Raw genomic sequence first — 15,555 nt, 5'->3', positions numbered from 1 at the left:
AAGTGTGACTGAAATCTGTATATGGTGATTAAAAAAAGAAAAAATACTAATTTACATACGTTTCTAAAAAAATGTAAAAATTACATACAGAGTCCTATATTTGATTTTCTTTCATTTACATTCACAAGAGGCCTCTTAGTGAAGGCGTTAGCATTAAGGTTAAACTGCTGCCTGTATGTTTTCTTTAGTTTAATAAAACCTGTGTTTGTAAAGCAATTGTCATTGCCTGCCTGCTTTCTGAATGCTTGCTTTTATGTTTAAGCTAATATTTCTGTGGAAGCTTTCCAGAATTGAGACCCCCTAATGCTGCATATTGCTGTTCAGCGTTGGCTTGCTGCATTTTTACATCATTTCTACCAACCTGTGTATTCAGTGCTTTCCATGTACTGGATTCATTCGATTTGTGGTGGTAGGATTCTGCCAAGGCTGGTTGGTCTGAAGAGTGTCCCCTCTTTGCGAAGTCCACGCACCACATGTATATGCATCTTGTTTCCAAAATACTTCCTTCAGTTGGCTCTCTCCCGTTAGTGAGGATAACCAGCAGCCTAGTACAAACACCCAATGAACAACCAGACAACCATCTGCTTTTCACAGCACAGGGAAATGCATTCAGAGGTGGAAGCAGACTCTCAGGAAGGGGTGGCGGTTTCTTCTCATTTCAAGTCCAGAGGCCGGTTACTGGCAGATATTAATTTTCCTGGCATCAGTTCCGAGTTTTCAGAGACTCTGTTCCAGTCTGAAGACAAATCCTTGTTTGCTACATACTCTATCAGCATCTGTAGAAAGAGCTATTTTAGATGCTAACATGGCAGGTCTCATCACAGACCACTCCCACGTTCTCATGTATTTATCTTCACAGCATCTCTCTGCATTCAGGAAATCCTGTTTGGGATCTGAGCCACAAGAACATTAAGTGGCTTGCCCGTAGTCATACAGGAAGAATTGGTGGAGGAGGGACTTAAACCCCATTCTAGCACCATAACCACTGGATCATCCTTCCTCTCTAGCACAACAGAGGAAATGGCAAAGCAGGTAGCCAGGTCACATGTCTAACTCTGTATTTATACCAATATACATTGTCATTGACAAGAGAGAGATGGAGGCATGACCGGCTGTTGTGCCAGCCATCACATCTTTCGTAGTGTCACTACAGCTGGAGAAACCCCAGGAGACGTAACCACAGGAAACAAAGCTCAAGTGAAGTTAATGAAATCTGGACTTAAGGAAGAGGGGCCATCCATAACTCACTCTGTGGAGTGATTTTTCTCAAAATAAAGATTGAGTTGAAAATCTGCTGCTGTAGCCCCCTTCTTCTCCATGAAAATCTTTTCCCCAGATATCATTGCTCTGCTGCCCCGTGACATGTTTGCTGGTAAATCTGGCTGTCTGAGGAAGATGATACAGGTCATGAGAGTCTCCTCTTTTCCAGGAAGTAGCACAGCGAGACTGGGCATTGATGTACCAGAACATAGAAGGGGAACTGAGCAAGGGAAAGCAGCCCTATAGCCTGAATTAACAACTCGCGGATTAGTGCCCTAAAATGAAAGCATTAATACAGCTTTTGGACTCTCCCGTACAGTAGGAGAGAAGGCAACAGCTCAGGGCTAACTGGATCGCTCACTCCAGTTTCCCTGGATACCTAAATCTTTTGGAATACATTTAGCCCAGTAGTGCAGACACGTTGCTGCCAAATGATAGCACTGAAAAAGCATTATGAAAGGTGTTGGGTTACTTAGTAACAAGGCCTCATGAAAATGAATTAATACTAATAATATTGATCCTAAAAAAAAGGTCTGTTTAGGAATCACTGCTACAAATTCAGTTGGAACTTTAAAAATCCCACAGTACTTACAAATGTTGGGCTGGATTCTGATACTGTGATGTAAATCAGAAAGGTGCTATTACTATGTCTCCTAACCTACACCAGTGTTACAGATCACAATCTAACCCATTGGCTGGGTTTTTCAGAGAAGTGGGCCATTTGGGGAATCCTTTAAAACAATTTTGAAGCTGAGTGCTAGTTTTATTAATTTGTATGCTGAATGGTCTTGCATTGGCGTTATTTTCTTCATGGATAAAACTTGGTCGAGAGCTGATTTTATTTTGGTTAGCAAGTGGGTCCATCTCCTGCAAATCATTCAGCCTGAGTGCCAGGGTCTGCCCCTGGAGAACAACAGAATCAAGGTGACTGCTGTTAAATATATTTAAAACTTTTATTCTCTCTTCTGTTTTCCTTCCTTCCTCCATTCTCAAAGGGCCTTGTTTTGCACAGCTACGCTCACGAGTGTATTCTTCCTAACTGCGAACAAAAGGAAGTTAACAAATACCTTTTAACACATCTGCACCTGCAAAGGCTAATTTATGCAATAACCATGTGTCATTTTCCTTTAAAGGGAGGATTCACAAGGTTGCTGGGAACAAAAACCGTAAGAAGTTTCAGGCGTTTGTTGTGGAAACTTCCTAGCAAGCTTAGACCTTAGAATTGTACAGAGGAAAAAAACTAAACTGAAAAGAATATTTCTGTCCCCAGTCCTGGCTGAAAGCCTAGTTTTGGAGGTATGGGTTCTGAGCGAGGGGTACAAGACTTCCTGACAGGCATTGTCTCATATATATTTTATGATGTGTTCAGAGAGTGTTAGGTGGATCAGCCCTTACAAGGTAACATTAAAACAAAACCTGCTCTGGGGGGTCATTTCCTGCCCCTTCCGTGAAATTTTGTAGCTTCCTGAAATGCCACGTTTTGTAAATTGTCCACCAGGGCCAACAGCCTCCCTGGGCCCCTGGATGAGGTAGGGGAGACCCAGCTCCATGCTCCTGGAATGAGCAGGGTTGAAAGGGCAGGGCTGAGGGCAGCCTGTGCTGCACCCTCTCCTCCCTGGCATCCCTCCCAGATACCCAGAGACCTGGCTCTTTTGAATCGCTGGGCCCCAGGGCAACAGCCCCCTTTACGGGTCTGAAAGAGGAGCCAATGAGTGTAAGAAATAAAATTTTCCTCTTCGATTAAACAGGTATCCTGCAGTGAAGCAGGCACCTGACATGTATTTGGATTCATATCCAAAGCAATCACTGGGTATTATTATTGAGAAGCCAAGTCTTAGTATCTTCCAGATAAAGCTCTGAATGCAAGTGATATTGAAAGGACTCATCCATCAGTTAAAAGTAGTGCACTTTAAATCTGACAGACTATATTCTGAGACTTTTCTAAGCAGTAACAATCACAAGTTCAGGATACATGAAATGACCCAATCATTCAGTGACTCTCAGATTTTACAGTGCTCTACGCCTTAAGAAAATATCTTTCTCAATAAAATGAGGTGGTATGTTTTAGTAAGATTTGCAGAGCTCCTTGTCATCTCCATCAACACATCCATGAGACATGCCTGTTAAGGAAATATGCTCTGGTAAAATGATCTTGTCTCAAACAGTGAACATAAGATACTAATATACCTCCCAGTTTTTTCCACTCTAGTAGGAAATTCTGATTTAAGACTACTGCCATGGTTAGTCCATTTGAAACATTTCTCCCTTTCATAATATCATAACATTGCACTGATCAGATTCTTCAGTTGTTAAACATAGCCCTAGAAAGAGGCTAGTGCAGTCCCCAAACAAATCAAAAGGCCTCTGGTGTCCTTTTGTAAGCAGTCACTGTGCATTTAAACCATGAAATAATAGGGTAGCACACTGGTCATATTTCTCGTTAATAAATATTAGTTCAAAAGAAATACAGCATTTAGGGATAAAAATCTGTTCTTCAAGAGTGAGTTCTCAAGAAGAATTACAGCCCACCTTGATCTATAAAGTGTATTTTCTAGCCTTTTCTCTGAATTTTATAACAAAATCAGAGGACATGGCTTGTCTCCTCCTCTCTCAACATTCTAACTTTGTTACCAAATGTGATGATTATTGGCTTAATGTCGCCACAAACCTGTAACAATTTGTTTGATTTTTGTAAGTTATTTCCCTGCAGGAGGCAAATGTTACCATAATTTATAATCTGTACCTAAACTAAAAAAGTTGTATTAACCCAGCTGCTCACCAGAAAAAAGAAAAAAAAAAGCGGAGGGGGTGGGAACAAGACAGAGACATGTTTTCAGTTCGCAATGAAGAATCCATGTGTTTCAAAGGCATTCAGTGGTGATGCAGGTACCTGGGGGTGCTGCTTTTGTATATTTCTTCTACAATGGTTTGTCATTTCTTTGTTTTTAGGCAAAACTCGGAGGACCTCTCTGTTGCCCACAAAGTCAGCCAGTGAGCACTGCGTTAATAGAAACCAATTGCCGAGCTATCCAACTCTCCCTTTGACTAAATCGGTAGAAGCTCTTCAGCATGGGAAGAAGGACATGCGGTTGAGCTGCATACATCACACTCCCAAGAGCTGCATCAAGTCTCCAAGCACCACTGATCTGAAGACGAACCGCAGAAGTTTACCAGCAGCGGTCTGCCGGAGCTGCGAGACTCTGAATGGCACCTACAATGTGACTAAGTGGCCAAGATCTCAGTCACTGGATGACCTCCAAGGAGAATCCAGCACTGATCTACAGACCACAAGGAAGAAAATAGATTCGCTCCCTCGGGGTGCCCTAGATATATCAAAAAAGAAGACTGGCTTGGTGCTAAAGCCTAAGTCCCCTGGTGGTGGTGTGAGGGCAGGAGACAGTCTGCATATGCAAACTAAAGGAACTGCTGATTCTCAGAAGGGGAAAGTTAGGACATTGGATGGCTCAGTAACAGAGACTTCAGGTGGGGCCCCTATTCAGTACCTGCCTAACTGCTGCGAGGCTCAGCCTACTTCAATTATACACAACATAACAAGGACACCTCTGGAAAATCATCATAAAAGCAGTCAAGGCCTTGAAAGGGCTGATATCTCTCCAGTCCTTAAGAAAGGTCTGAAAGCTGAGCAAAAGGGCATGAACGAGGCAAGAATGCCATCAAAAAATCCTTCACAGCCACCACCAGTCCCTGCCAAAAAAAGCCGGGAACGCCTTTCGAATGGACTGTATCATCCCCCTTTGACCCTCGGTGGAGCCCTGTCAAGTCCAGATGCACCATGTTTGCCAGTAAAAAGGGTCATCCCACCCAGCTCCATTGACTGCAGTGTAGTATCTGCCTGTAGGTCCACTTCTGAGCAGCCCAGTACCCCACCAAGCACACTGCCCCCTTGGCTAGCTGAGCTGCCAGAGACTGCTAGCGTTCAGCAACATGTAGTAAAGCTAGGCCCTGCTTTAGCCCGGAAAGTCTCTTGTACTAGAGGACTGGATCTGGAAATGTTGGTAGAAAACAAGTTGCAGTCTGAAGAGATTGATCTCACAGAGGAACCATATTCAGACAAGGTGAGAAGGAGCTATTGCTTCAACATTTAACTCTGGTCTTGATAACAGCTCACGTTTTATAGTGTCTTGTGTGTGATTTGTCAGCAGTTTGTCCTCTGCAAATCATCTATTTCAGGCACCCTGTTTGTCCATTCTGTGTATATCAGGCCTCATAACCAACACCAGCAAAAGTAAACAGCCATTCAGGGCCTTGTTGCTTTGATCCCTACATTTCCTGCAAGCTCTGCTCCTTCCAGCATAAGCCTGTCTTCTCCAGCTACAGGGCTTGAGCGAGAGAGAGCGTGTGTGTGTGTGTGTGGAGAGAACAGAGCCACATGCCTCCAGGGGGCAACTTACACCCAGATTCCCACATCCAGGAGTTCTGGATCTTTGCTGAACCTAGTTACTCCAGAGGCATCTCCTAGAAAGCCAGCAGTGTTCTGTCCATTAATTCTGTCATTCCTGTCTCACACCAGTGATGCTTCTTGGAACTAAAATGGGTGCAGAGACATTAGCTGGACCTTTTAGAAGGGCTCAGCGCACTCAGTTGGAGGAACTCAGCACCCAAGGTGCTGAGCTATTGAAAATGGGACCATAAATGTCACAGCAGAGCTGCTGAGTACTGACCATTTTGGGAAATCTGACCCATAAACAGATGCCCAAATGAGAAATGAGCCCCTTTGAAAATCAGGGCCTCATCTCACTTTGAGGGGTGGGGAGAGACAGTTTAATAACCCAAGGTTGCAGACTTACTATTGTATAACTGGCAACAGACATTAGACATTACGCATCTTGCTTTTACATCCGCTTTGTTGGTCCAAAAGCCTCTCAAGTGCCACTAAGGGAACAAAAGAGTTGGGGAGAATACACGGGTACACACTTCAAATGAGAGTTGATACTGTGCTAGAAAATCAGAAGGGGAAACTGATCATAAGAACAGCTGTACTAGGTCAGACCAAAGGTCCATCTGGGCCAGTATCCTGTCTTCCAGCAGAGGCCAATGCCAGATGCCCCCAGAGGGAGTGAACAGAACATGTATTCTTCTACGAGTGTCCTTGTGGGTGCTCCACAATAGGTGTCGGGCTCGCCCGGCGCCGCAGATCGGAAACTTTCCAGCAGTTTCTCCTGGATCACGCATGCACCGGCGCACACCGCTCCCTTGCGCATCCCCGGCCACGTGCGCGATCCGGTCCCCGCCAGTTCCTTCTCAACTGCCATTGGCTGCAGACGGAATCCGCTCAGGCTACGGCCAGAGTCAGATTAGATAGAGTTTTTACGTGTAAATTGTTGTTTCTTTTCAAAAAAAAAAAAAAAGAAAAGAGAGAAAGCAAGAGAGTAAGTTGGACGGGCAGGTCGAGGGCTGCCCGTATCACTACCATCGCGCAATGCCATTCCTAGCTAATGTTCCATCATTGCCTCCGACCGTTCCACCCCCAATGGCAAAAGATCACTGCAGACAAATGGGTACTGGAGATCATAGCCACGGGTTACGCAATCCCCTTCCAGTCGCTCCCACCGCCGAAACCTCCGCCCAGGCCCCACCTCAGGGACGCTTCCCACGAGGCGAGACTCAAACAGGAGGTGGACCATCTTATGTTCATAGGGGCGGTGGAAAGAGTGCCGGAGCAATTCCAGGGGAAAGGCTTTTATTCACGCTACTTCCTTACAGAGAAGAAAACAGGAGGCTGGAGGCCCATCTTAGATGTTCGGGGCCTCAACCGGTACTTACGCAAACAACGTTTTCGGATTATCACAGTCGCCTCCATACTCACGGCACTGGAGATTGGTTTGCAGCCCTCGATTTACAAGATGCTTACTTTCATATAACGATCCACCCGGCATACAGGCACTTCCTCCGTTTTATGGTCGGCAAGGAGCATTTCCAGTACAAGGTTCTTCCATTCGGCCTCTCCTCGGCCCCCAGAGTCTTTACCAAAACCCTGGCAGTGGTGTCAGCCTACCTGCACAGACGGGGTATTTATATTCCCATACCTGGACGACTGCCTATTGAAAGGGGCCTCGAAGGCAGAGGTCCTACGCATGATACGCGTAACAGCAGACACGTTTTCTTCGCTGGGCCAAGTCATCAACCTCGCGAAGTCAAAGACCGACCCCACACAAGACATAGAGTTCATAGGGGCACGCATAAACTCTATTACAGCAAGGGTGTATCTACCTGACGCCCGTTTTCGCGCCATCAGTTCGCTGGTGCAAGTCATTACATACAGCCCCACGGTGCCGGTCTTAACGTGCTTGCAGCTGCTAGACCACATGGTGGCGGCGACGTTTGTGGTGCAGAATGCCAGATTGCATATGCGCAGCCTACAACATTGGCTGGCGAGTGTCTACAAGCCGGCATCCCACACTGTCCACAGGGTGGTGTCGCCCACGACAGAGATGTGCAGATCCCTGCATTGGTGGGTAAACCCCAAGAACCTGCTAACAGGGGTACCCTTTCACCAACCACAAATCTCTATTTTTCTTACTACCGACGCTTCCCACATAGGGTGGGGAGCACACATCGGCGACAAGGTGACGCAAGGACTATGGTCCCCTGCGGAACAGTCACTGCACGTAAATATACTGGAGCTCAGAGCAGTGTTCAACGCCTGCAAACACTTTCGAGACCACATACAGGGCAAAGTAGTCGGGATCAATGCAGACAATACCTCCACCATGTTTTATATAAATCGATAAGGAGGAGCCCGATCCTGTGCCCTATGTGCGGAAGCAGTCCGACTGTGGAACTGGTGCATCACCAACAATATAATGTTGAAAGCCTCGTATTTGCTGGGCGCTCACAACATGAAAGCAGACCAGCTGAGCAGGTGCTTCGCACTCACGCACGAATAGCAGATCCGCTCCGATCTGCTACGACCGATCTTTCACACATGGGGGTTTCCCCAGATCGACCTGTTTGCCACTCAGCACAACAAGAAGTGCCCCCAGTACTGCTCCAGGGTAGGATTGGGGCGGGGTCCCTGGGGGACGCATTCGCGATTTCATGGAAGGGCCCCCTACTTTACGCATTTCCCCCCGCCCAGTGCTCATCCACAAGGTCTTGCAGAAAGCCAGAAGGGAGAGAGCCCGCATGATTCTAGTAGTCCCAACGTGGGATCAACAGCGATGGTTCCCCTTGCTTCTGCGCATGTCGGACCACCCACCGCTTCCCCTTCCGGTGGCGCCGGACCTCCTCACGCAGGCCCAGGGGTCCATAGTGCACCCACACCCCCAAGGTCTGCGCCTACAAGCATGGCTAATCCATGGCTCAGCTCCCTAGAAAGCACATGTACGGAAGGGAGTACAACGAGTCCTGGAAAGTAGCCGAAGGACCTCCACCAGGAAGACCTACAAGCAGAAATGGACTTGATTCACTGCATGGTGTTCCGCCAAGCAGTTAGCTCCCCTTGACGTTCCTATACCTGTAATACTAGAATACTTATTGGACCTCAAGAGGGGCGGACTTTCCCTGTCCTCACTAAAAGTCCACCTCGCTGCTATATCTGCTTTTCGGCATGCAGAGGAGGGGCCCACAGTATTTGCCCATCCTATTGTTACCAGGTTCCTGAAGGGACTGGTGAACCTGTACCCCCCTTGGAAACTGCTTCCACCATCGTGGGGCTTGGACTTGGTGCTCAGCATGCTAACGGGTCCACCTTTTGAACCATTAGCCACAGTTCCCCTACGTCTCCTTACGATAAAAACAACCTTCCTCCTTGCAATTATGTCAGCTCGCAGGGTGAGTGAGCTCGCAGCCGTTATGGCAACGCCGCCCTGCACAGTATTCTCAAAGGAGGCGGTAACTTTATGGCTGCACCCAGCCTTTGTTCTGAAAGTTTCTTCAGAGTTCCACCTTAACGAACCTATAGTTTTACCCTCGTTTTTACCCGAAGCCTCACAGCTTCAGCAAGGAGGCATGCCTACATCTCCTGGACGTGAGGAGGGCGTTGGCCTTCTACACAGACAGAACTAAGTCCTTCCAGAAAACGGACAGACTTCTAGTCTCTCTCGCTCCCCGGTCAAAAGGAGAGGGTCTCTCTTCACAGAGAATCTCGAAGCACATTGTGTCCTGTATAAAAATGTGCTACAAACTTCGAAAGACTCCTTTGCTGGCCCCGCCTAGGGCTCACTCCACCAGGGCGGTGGCAGCGTCAACAGCCTTTTTCAAGGGCATTGCATTAAAAGACATCTGTGGAGCGGCGACCTGGTCATCCTATGACACCTTCGCCAAACATTGTGCACTACATTGGGTATACCAAGAGGACACCTGTCTGTCGACAGCGGTCCTTTCGGGGGCAAGCTGCACATAAACCGATTACCCACCTCCTTACTTGGGGTTACTGCTGGGTAGTCACCTATTGTGGAGCACCCACGGGGACACTCGTAGAAGAAAGAGAAGTTACTCACCGTAGTAACGATGGTTCTTCGAGATGTGTCCCCGTGGGTGCTCCACCACCCGCCCATCCTCCCCGCTTCGGATCTCTGTTTAGTGTTTTTCAGGAGCATCCAAGGCGGTTGGTCAAGGAACTGGCGGGGACCGGATCGCGCACGTGGCCGGGGATGCGCAAGGGAGCAGTGCGCGCTGGCGCATGTGCGATCCAGGAGAAACTGCTGGAAAGTTTCCGATCTGCGGCGCCGGGCGAGCCCGACACCTATTGTGGAGCACCCACGGGGACACATCTCGGAGAACCATCGTTACTACAGTGAGTAACTTCTCTATCATGAAAGCGATCCCTCTTCTGTCATCTATTTCCAGCCTCTGGTAAACAGCTGAGGTTCGCTGTCTATGCTGTAGGAAATGCAACAAGGATACATGGAAAATACATAGTCAAAGTCAAGCCAATGAAATGCTTGGCATTTGGATGATGTAAAGCAGTGATACTCCACCCTGAACTGTCAAGTCTAACTGATGTAGTTAGAGAGACCAGGCCATAATCATGCTCCATTGATACGGGACAGCAATCTGTCATCACCGTGCACATCTTGCTAGCTGCTGGGAGGGACGCTGTGTTACCCCACTCCACCCTTGCCTAGTGCGGGCTGGAAATGGAGCAGAGCTTGTCCTATGCAGCTCGTTCTCACATGCTGCCTAACTACGCATCAGGCAGGGAAGGGAGCAGATGAGACATGGGAGTCCAACCAGAGAGATGGATACCATCTCAACTGTAAGTTCATTGGGACAGGGACTGCCTTTTGTTTATGGTTGTATCACAACTAGCACAATGGGGTCCTGGCCCAGGACTACAGTTCCTAGGGGCTACTCTAGTACAAATAATAATATCCAACAGCCATGTCTACCTTAGAATAAACTAAATTCTACACACAGGACCATATCCTCAGATATGCTAATCCTCAGTCCAGTATTCCTAGTGGAGAGGATGTAGATGGCTCCCTGTGTTTTCTCCATCCCCCTCTATTCTCAGTGCTGCTCTAACTTGCACTGGATATCAAAGGTGGCTTAAGAAAAGATTATTGCCACACTGTATGCGTCAGTGAAAAATATGAAAGCTTGAATGAAATTGGCATAATGGCTAGGGATGGTGTTGGATTGCTTACTGACTAGAACAGTGGTACTGACGAGAATGCATAAGTAGCTGGTTTGTGGAGAATAGAATTATAATTGTAAAAAGATGTAAAAAAAATGGTTTTGGAAGATTTAAAATATATCCAGTATAGGGGCAAAAGCCAGCTTCTAATAGAGGATAGGAAGAAATGTTCCTTGGCATAGGCCACATCCTAATGGCCTATTTGGCTCACTGTTGGAGACAGGATACTGAACTTGAGAACTGTCAAACCAAAGGTTCACCTGTTTCTCTACTGCTCAGTCATTCTGACCATGGCTTCCAGAGAACCTCTCAATCTGCCAGACTGCTCCCAAATGGTACAAGTCAAGAACCAGAAAATCCATAAAGATCAGATAAATTTTCTCCAGCCTTGATAAAGTAGTTTTCTGACAAAGCCAAACAATAGTAAAGTATCTAGTAACGTTTCTGAATGGCAAGAGTGGTGCTGCCCTATGACTTTTCAGAGGCAGATTTCACTGATGGAACTGCTTGGCAGAGAGAAGCTTTGGGTAAAAGGTGGGCCCTGTTTGAAGTCTTTGGGGTTTTTGTTCTTACCTTCAGTGGAACCAGAATGTCACCCTTGACTATGGTTAGTGGCAAAGGCTTTATTGGCAAGTGACCAAACTCCCCCTTACTGCCATCTGTAACATTAAATGAAACTCCCCTTTGTGTGGCTCACAAAGAAATCTAAAGCTCCCCTCATCACTTTACATATGATGTTTGTACAGAAACCTTTTCTTGACTTGTATTGCTTCTGGTTTCCTTTCTTACCATCTTCCTTCCTCCTTTGTGCCTGGGTGGCAAACTGCAGCATGGTCGCTGTGGGATTCCTGAAGCTTTGGTGCAGAGATACTCTGAAGACCTAGCGCAGCCTGAAAAGGACGTTGCTACAAACATGGACCAAATCCGGGTGAAGCAGTTGAGGAAGCAGCACCGCATGGCAGTGAGTGTCTCTGCAGACTGTGTTCTTTCCTCATACATACAGTTAGTTAATTGAATGATGGTGAAGGGCGCTGGATTCATTGCCCAGGAAACTGAAATCCTGTCTGTTTGCACAGCTACGGCACAGGTAGAAGAGAGAGCACAGCTAGTGGCACAGCATACCAGCCATCATCCCTCCCTCCTGTGTGCTGGAGGCGAGCCACTTGTATTGAGAGAGAAATTGAGCCTCCCTTCGTATTTAGTCTCTGATGAGATTGCCAACACTGGTATCAACTGATGGCAATGGGATGGTGCTTCCACAAGTTGTGGATACCAGGCTCCTAGGAAGGCCAATACCAGGCCTACCTAAGGGGAGGGCAGGTGCCCCCAGGCCCAATATTTCAAAGCAGATCTGGCCACCACCACTGCGGGAGCTCCAGTCCCCTTTGAATTCCCACAGCAGTGTTGCTGTGCACAGTGGTGGGAGTGGCCAGCACAGTGGCACAGGCAAATCCAAGGCCTGAATGCCCTCGGCCCCACCTCTTCTGCCTTTGTCTCCGCCCCTTCAGAAGCACAGAGCTGGGTCCCCCTCCCACCTTGACCCAGGGACTGTGGCGGCTGCTGGCGCCGCTAGCCATTGCTGACAAAGGATGGATTCAAACAAGCGACTCTTAAAACATGAAAGGTTTTGCATCCTTTACATAGCCCCTGAGCCATCACTTTCTTCCCTCTTCCCTGCCCCGCTGTATTTACCAGTCAAGTGCTCCTGTGCATCAGAACTATGGGGAAAATCCTCAAAACTTCACAGCTTTCTTTCTGAAAAGTTGCTTTCTGTGGGGGATTAAAAAAATGGACAAGGTCAGTGCTCCATTTCCATAGTGAGGGACAGTCTAAGAATCTGAATCAAATACACTGGTAGTTAGAGCTGTCCGTACCTGCCTGGAGAGGAACTAACAGCTGGAGGATTCTGGCCACCACTTGTTTAAATCTTAATGAAAAATATGTTGTAGCATCTTTTTCTTGTTTATCCCTGGCTACTACTCTATGTGAACTGCTTTTCCATTGGCACACTTTTTCATGTAGGATGTAAGACTGCAACATGTGGTAATAAAATGAGCCCAGAAATTTCACTGCAAAAACATTCAACATCCAGGAAAAGCAGTGAGGAATTGTCCCCAAGAGCACAATAAAATTCCTGTTTAAAGGCAGATGTGTAGTTAATAAAGGCAAACATTAGGGAAAGCAAAAACATCTTGAATCAGCATCCAAGTTTTGGGATCTCTCTTGGTTAGATTGTTTTGTGCTCAGAACAATGACAGCAAATGGAAAGTGGTTCTTAGTTTGTTCTTGGTTCGTTCACCTTTCATTATGGGTCTCAGGCTCGTTTTTCCTCATAGCTGATATGTACACGCCAGAAATTAGGAGGAGGGAAAGTACACCTGGATTTTGCTCAATATTTGGACATTATGAAATGATTTGCTCTGTCTCTGGAGTGAATCCAAGCAGGAGGCCATGATTAGTATGGAAGGCCTTTATGAAGCCTGAGTTCAAGGATGACATTCTTAAAATGTGGCAGACGTCTGCTGATATTTTGGGAAGTCCTTCAAATAGACATCCTATAATAGGTGGTTAATGTTACTAAGAATGTCATTGTTTAAATTGCATTCTTTGACCTGTCTGGCTAGGTGTTCATGGTCACACGCCAGCTTTAAAAAAAAAAAAAAAAAAATGAAGGAAAGTGTAGGTCCCTATTGAGCAGGGAAAGAAATCACATAACTGCCTACACCAGGGTAGGCAATAATTTGTTGCGGGGGCAACTCCAAGATTGTGGTCGAGGGCTGCACTCTTCTATTGAGAAGGTGTGAGGTCTGGGACGGAGCTTGAATGCAGAATGGAGCTTGGGAAAGGAGATTGGGGTGCATGTGAAAGTGTGGGGTTTGGGTGCAGAAGGGCATTGTGACGTGGGGCAGGAGATTGTGGTGCAGAAGAGGATTCTGGCCTGGGGGAGGGGTGTAGGAGAGAGCGCAGGGCCTAGGAACGAGTGGGGTTGTAGAGGGTTTGGGTGGAGATGTGGAGCAGGAGGGGGTGGTGGTCTGGGGCTGGGAGTTGGGGAGTGGGAGGGAGTGGGATTGCAGAGTCAGAGTCTTACCTAAGTGCCTCCTGGCCAACAACAAAGCGGGAACCCAAGGCAGGCTCCCTGCCTGCTGCAGCCCCAGACTTTTCAAAATGGCTGGAGGCTCCCTCTGTGCCACACGTCCCTTATGAGGCAGGGGGATTTGGCCAATGGGAGCTGTGATGATTGGCCTGGCAGTGGGGGCAGTGTGTGAAGTCCCCTACACCCTGCAAGAGACACAGCACCTAGAGGGGGGCTATGAGCTATTTGCCTGCCCCTAGGCTACACCAAGAAGGCTGAGATGTTGTTTATTTTGCTTCACTTAAGAAGTTAATTGTGATCAGATGCTTATATAATAAATGTCAATAATAAGGGGTGAGGGGGCGGCAGGGAAAGAAGAGGTTGAAGAATAGTTAGATGTATCAGCAGAAACCAATGAAATTCACCTAAGGGCATTTAAGGAACTAGCTGAAGCAATTGTCTTCAAGAAATCATTTAAGACAGTTGAGGTCCTAAAGCATTGGGAAAAGATTCTATGTTTGCCTCCCTTTAAAAGAGGGAAATACAAGTTCCAGGGAATTCTAGACCAATCTGTCAAACTTCGACACACGAAGAGATAATGGAACAAATTAAATTTATTAATCAGTTTGATAAAGAATATCCAGCATGAATTGGTGGAGAACAAATCATTCCAAAGAAACCTAGCTTCCTTCTTTGACATGGTTACTGACATAATGAATAGCAGAGGAAGTGGCAGACATCATATATCTTTATTTTCAGGAAGGCTGATGCAGTCTCACATGCTATAAGCATAGTAGGGAAATGTGGTCTGGATGAATTTACTGTAAGATGGGTGCATACGTGGTTGAAAGATCATACTCAAACAGTAGTTGTCAATGGTTTGCTGTCAGTCAGGGTCTGGCACTATTCAATATTTTTTGTTAATGACTTGGATAATGGAGCGAGAAGCATGCTTATAAAATTTGAAAATGACACCAGGCTGGGGGGATCACAAGCACTTTGGAGGACAAAATTAGAGTTGAAAAACAAAATGGGATTAAACTGGCTAGGTGGTTCTACTGCAGACCAGGATCTGGGGGCCGGTGGATTCATTAATATGCTTGAATTCATTAACAGGAATTTCATATGTAAGATACTGGAGGAAGTTGTTTCATCCCACTGAGCGTGAGTGAAACCTCAAATGGATTATTATGCCCAATTTGGGCCACTGCTGCTTAAAAAAAGGATGTGAATAACTGGAAAGAGAGTCTAGAGAAGAGCAACAAATACAATAAAAAGTTTAGAAAACCTGACCTGAGAGGAAAGGTTTAAAGAAAATCAGGCACGTTTAGTCTTGAGAAAAGACTAAGCAGGGACATAATAAGCCTTCAAATATTTTAAGGGCTGTTAGAGAAAGGAAAGGGATCGATGTTCTCCATACCTGTGAAGGTAGAACAAGAAGTAATGGACTTAGTTAAAGTTCTCCTTTCTAAACTAAACCTTCCTTGGTGCAGATTATTGGGGTAGTTAAGATTTGGACTCTGCTTCCAAGAGAGGCTGTGGAATCCCTATCACTGGAATTTCTTAAGAACAGATTAAATAAGCCTATCCAAGATGATCTTGATACACTTGGTCCTGCCTC

At 46.5% G+C, this 15,555-nt stretch overlaps 1 protein-coding gene across 6 annotated transcripts in view; it reads left to right on the top strand.

Annotated features, from left to right (window-relative positions):
• SASH1 (SAM and SH3 domain containing 1) overlaps positions 1-15,555 on the top strand; it is a 200,033-nt gene that overhangs the window by 179,142 nt on the left and 5,336 nt on the right. For all 6 annotated transcript variants that reach the window (XM_074990416.1, XM_074990417.1, XM_074990415.1 and 3 more), the window contains 2 exons: positions 4,210-5,336; positions 11,691-11,822. In XM_074990416.1, the coding sequence (XP_074846517.1) occupies positions 4,210-5,336; positions 11,691-11,822 (1,259 nt within the window). The remainder of the gene's footprint in view (positions 1-4,209; positions 5,337-11,690; positions 11,823-15,555) is intronic.

The sequence above is a fragment of the Carettochelys insculpta genome, chromosome 3 (genome assembly GCF_033958435.1).
Source record: "Carettochelys insculpta isolate YL-2023 chromosome 3, ASM3395843v1, whole genome shotgun sequence".
NCBI classification, from domain to species: domain Eukaryota; kingdom Metazoa; phylum Chordata; order Testudines; family Carettochelyidae; genus Carettochelys; species Carettochelys insculpta.
This window is presented reverse-complemented; position numbering and strand designations above follow the sequence as displayed.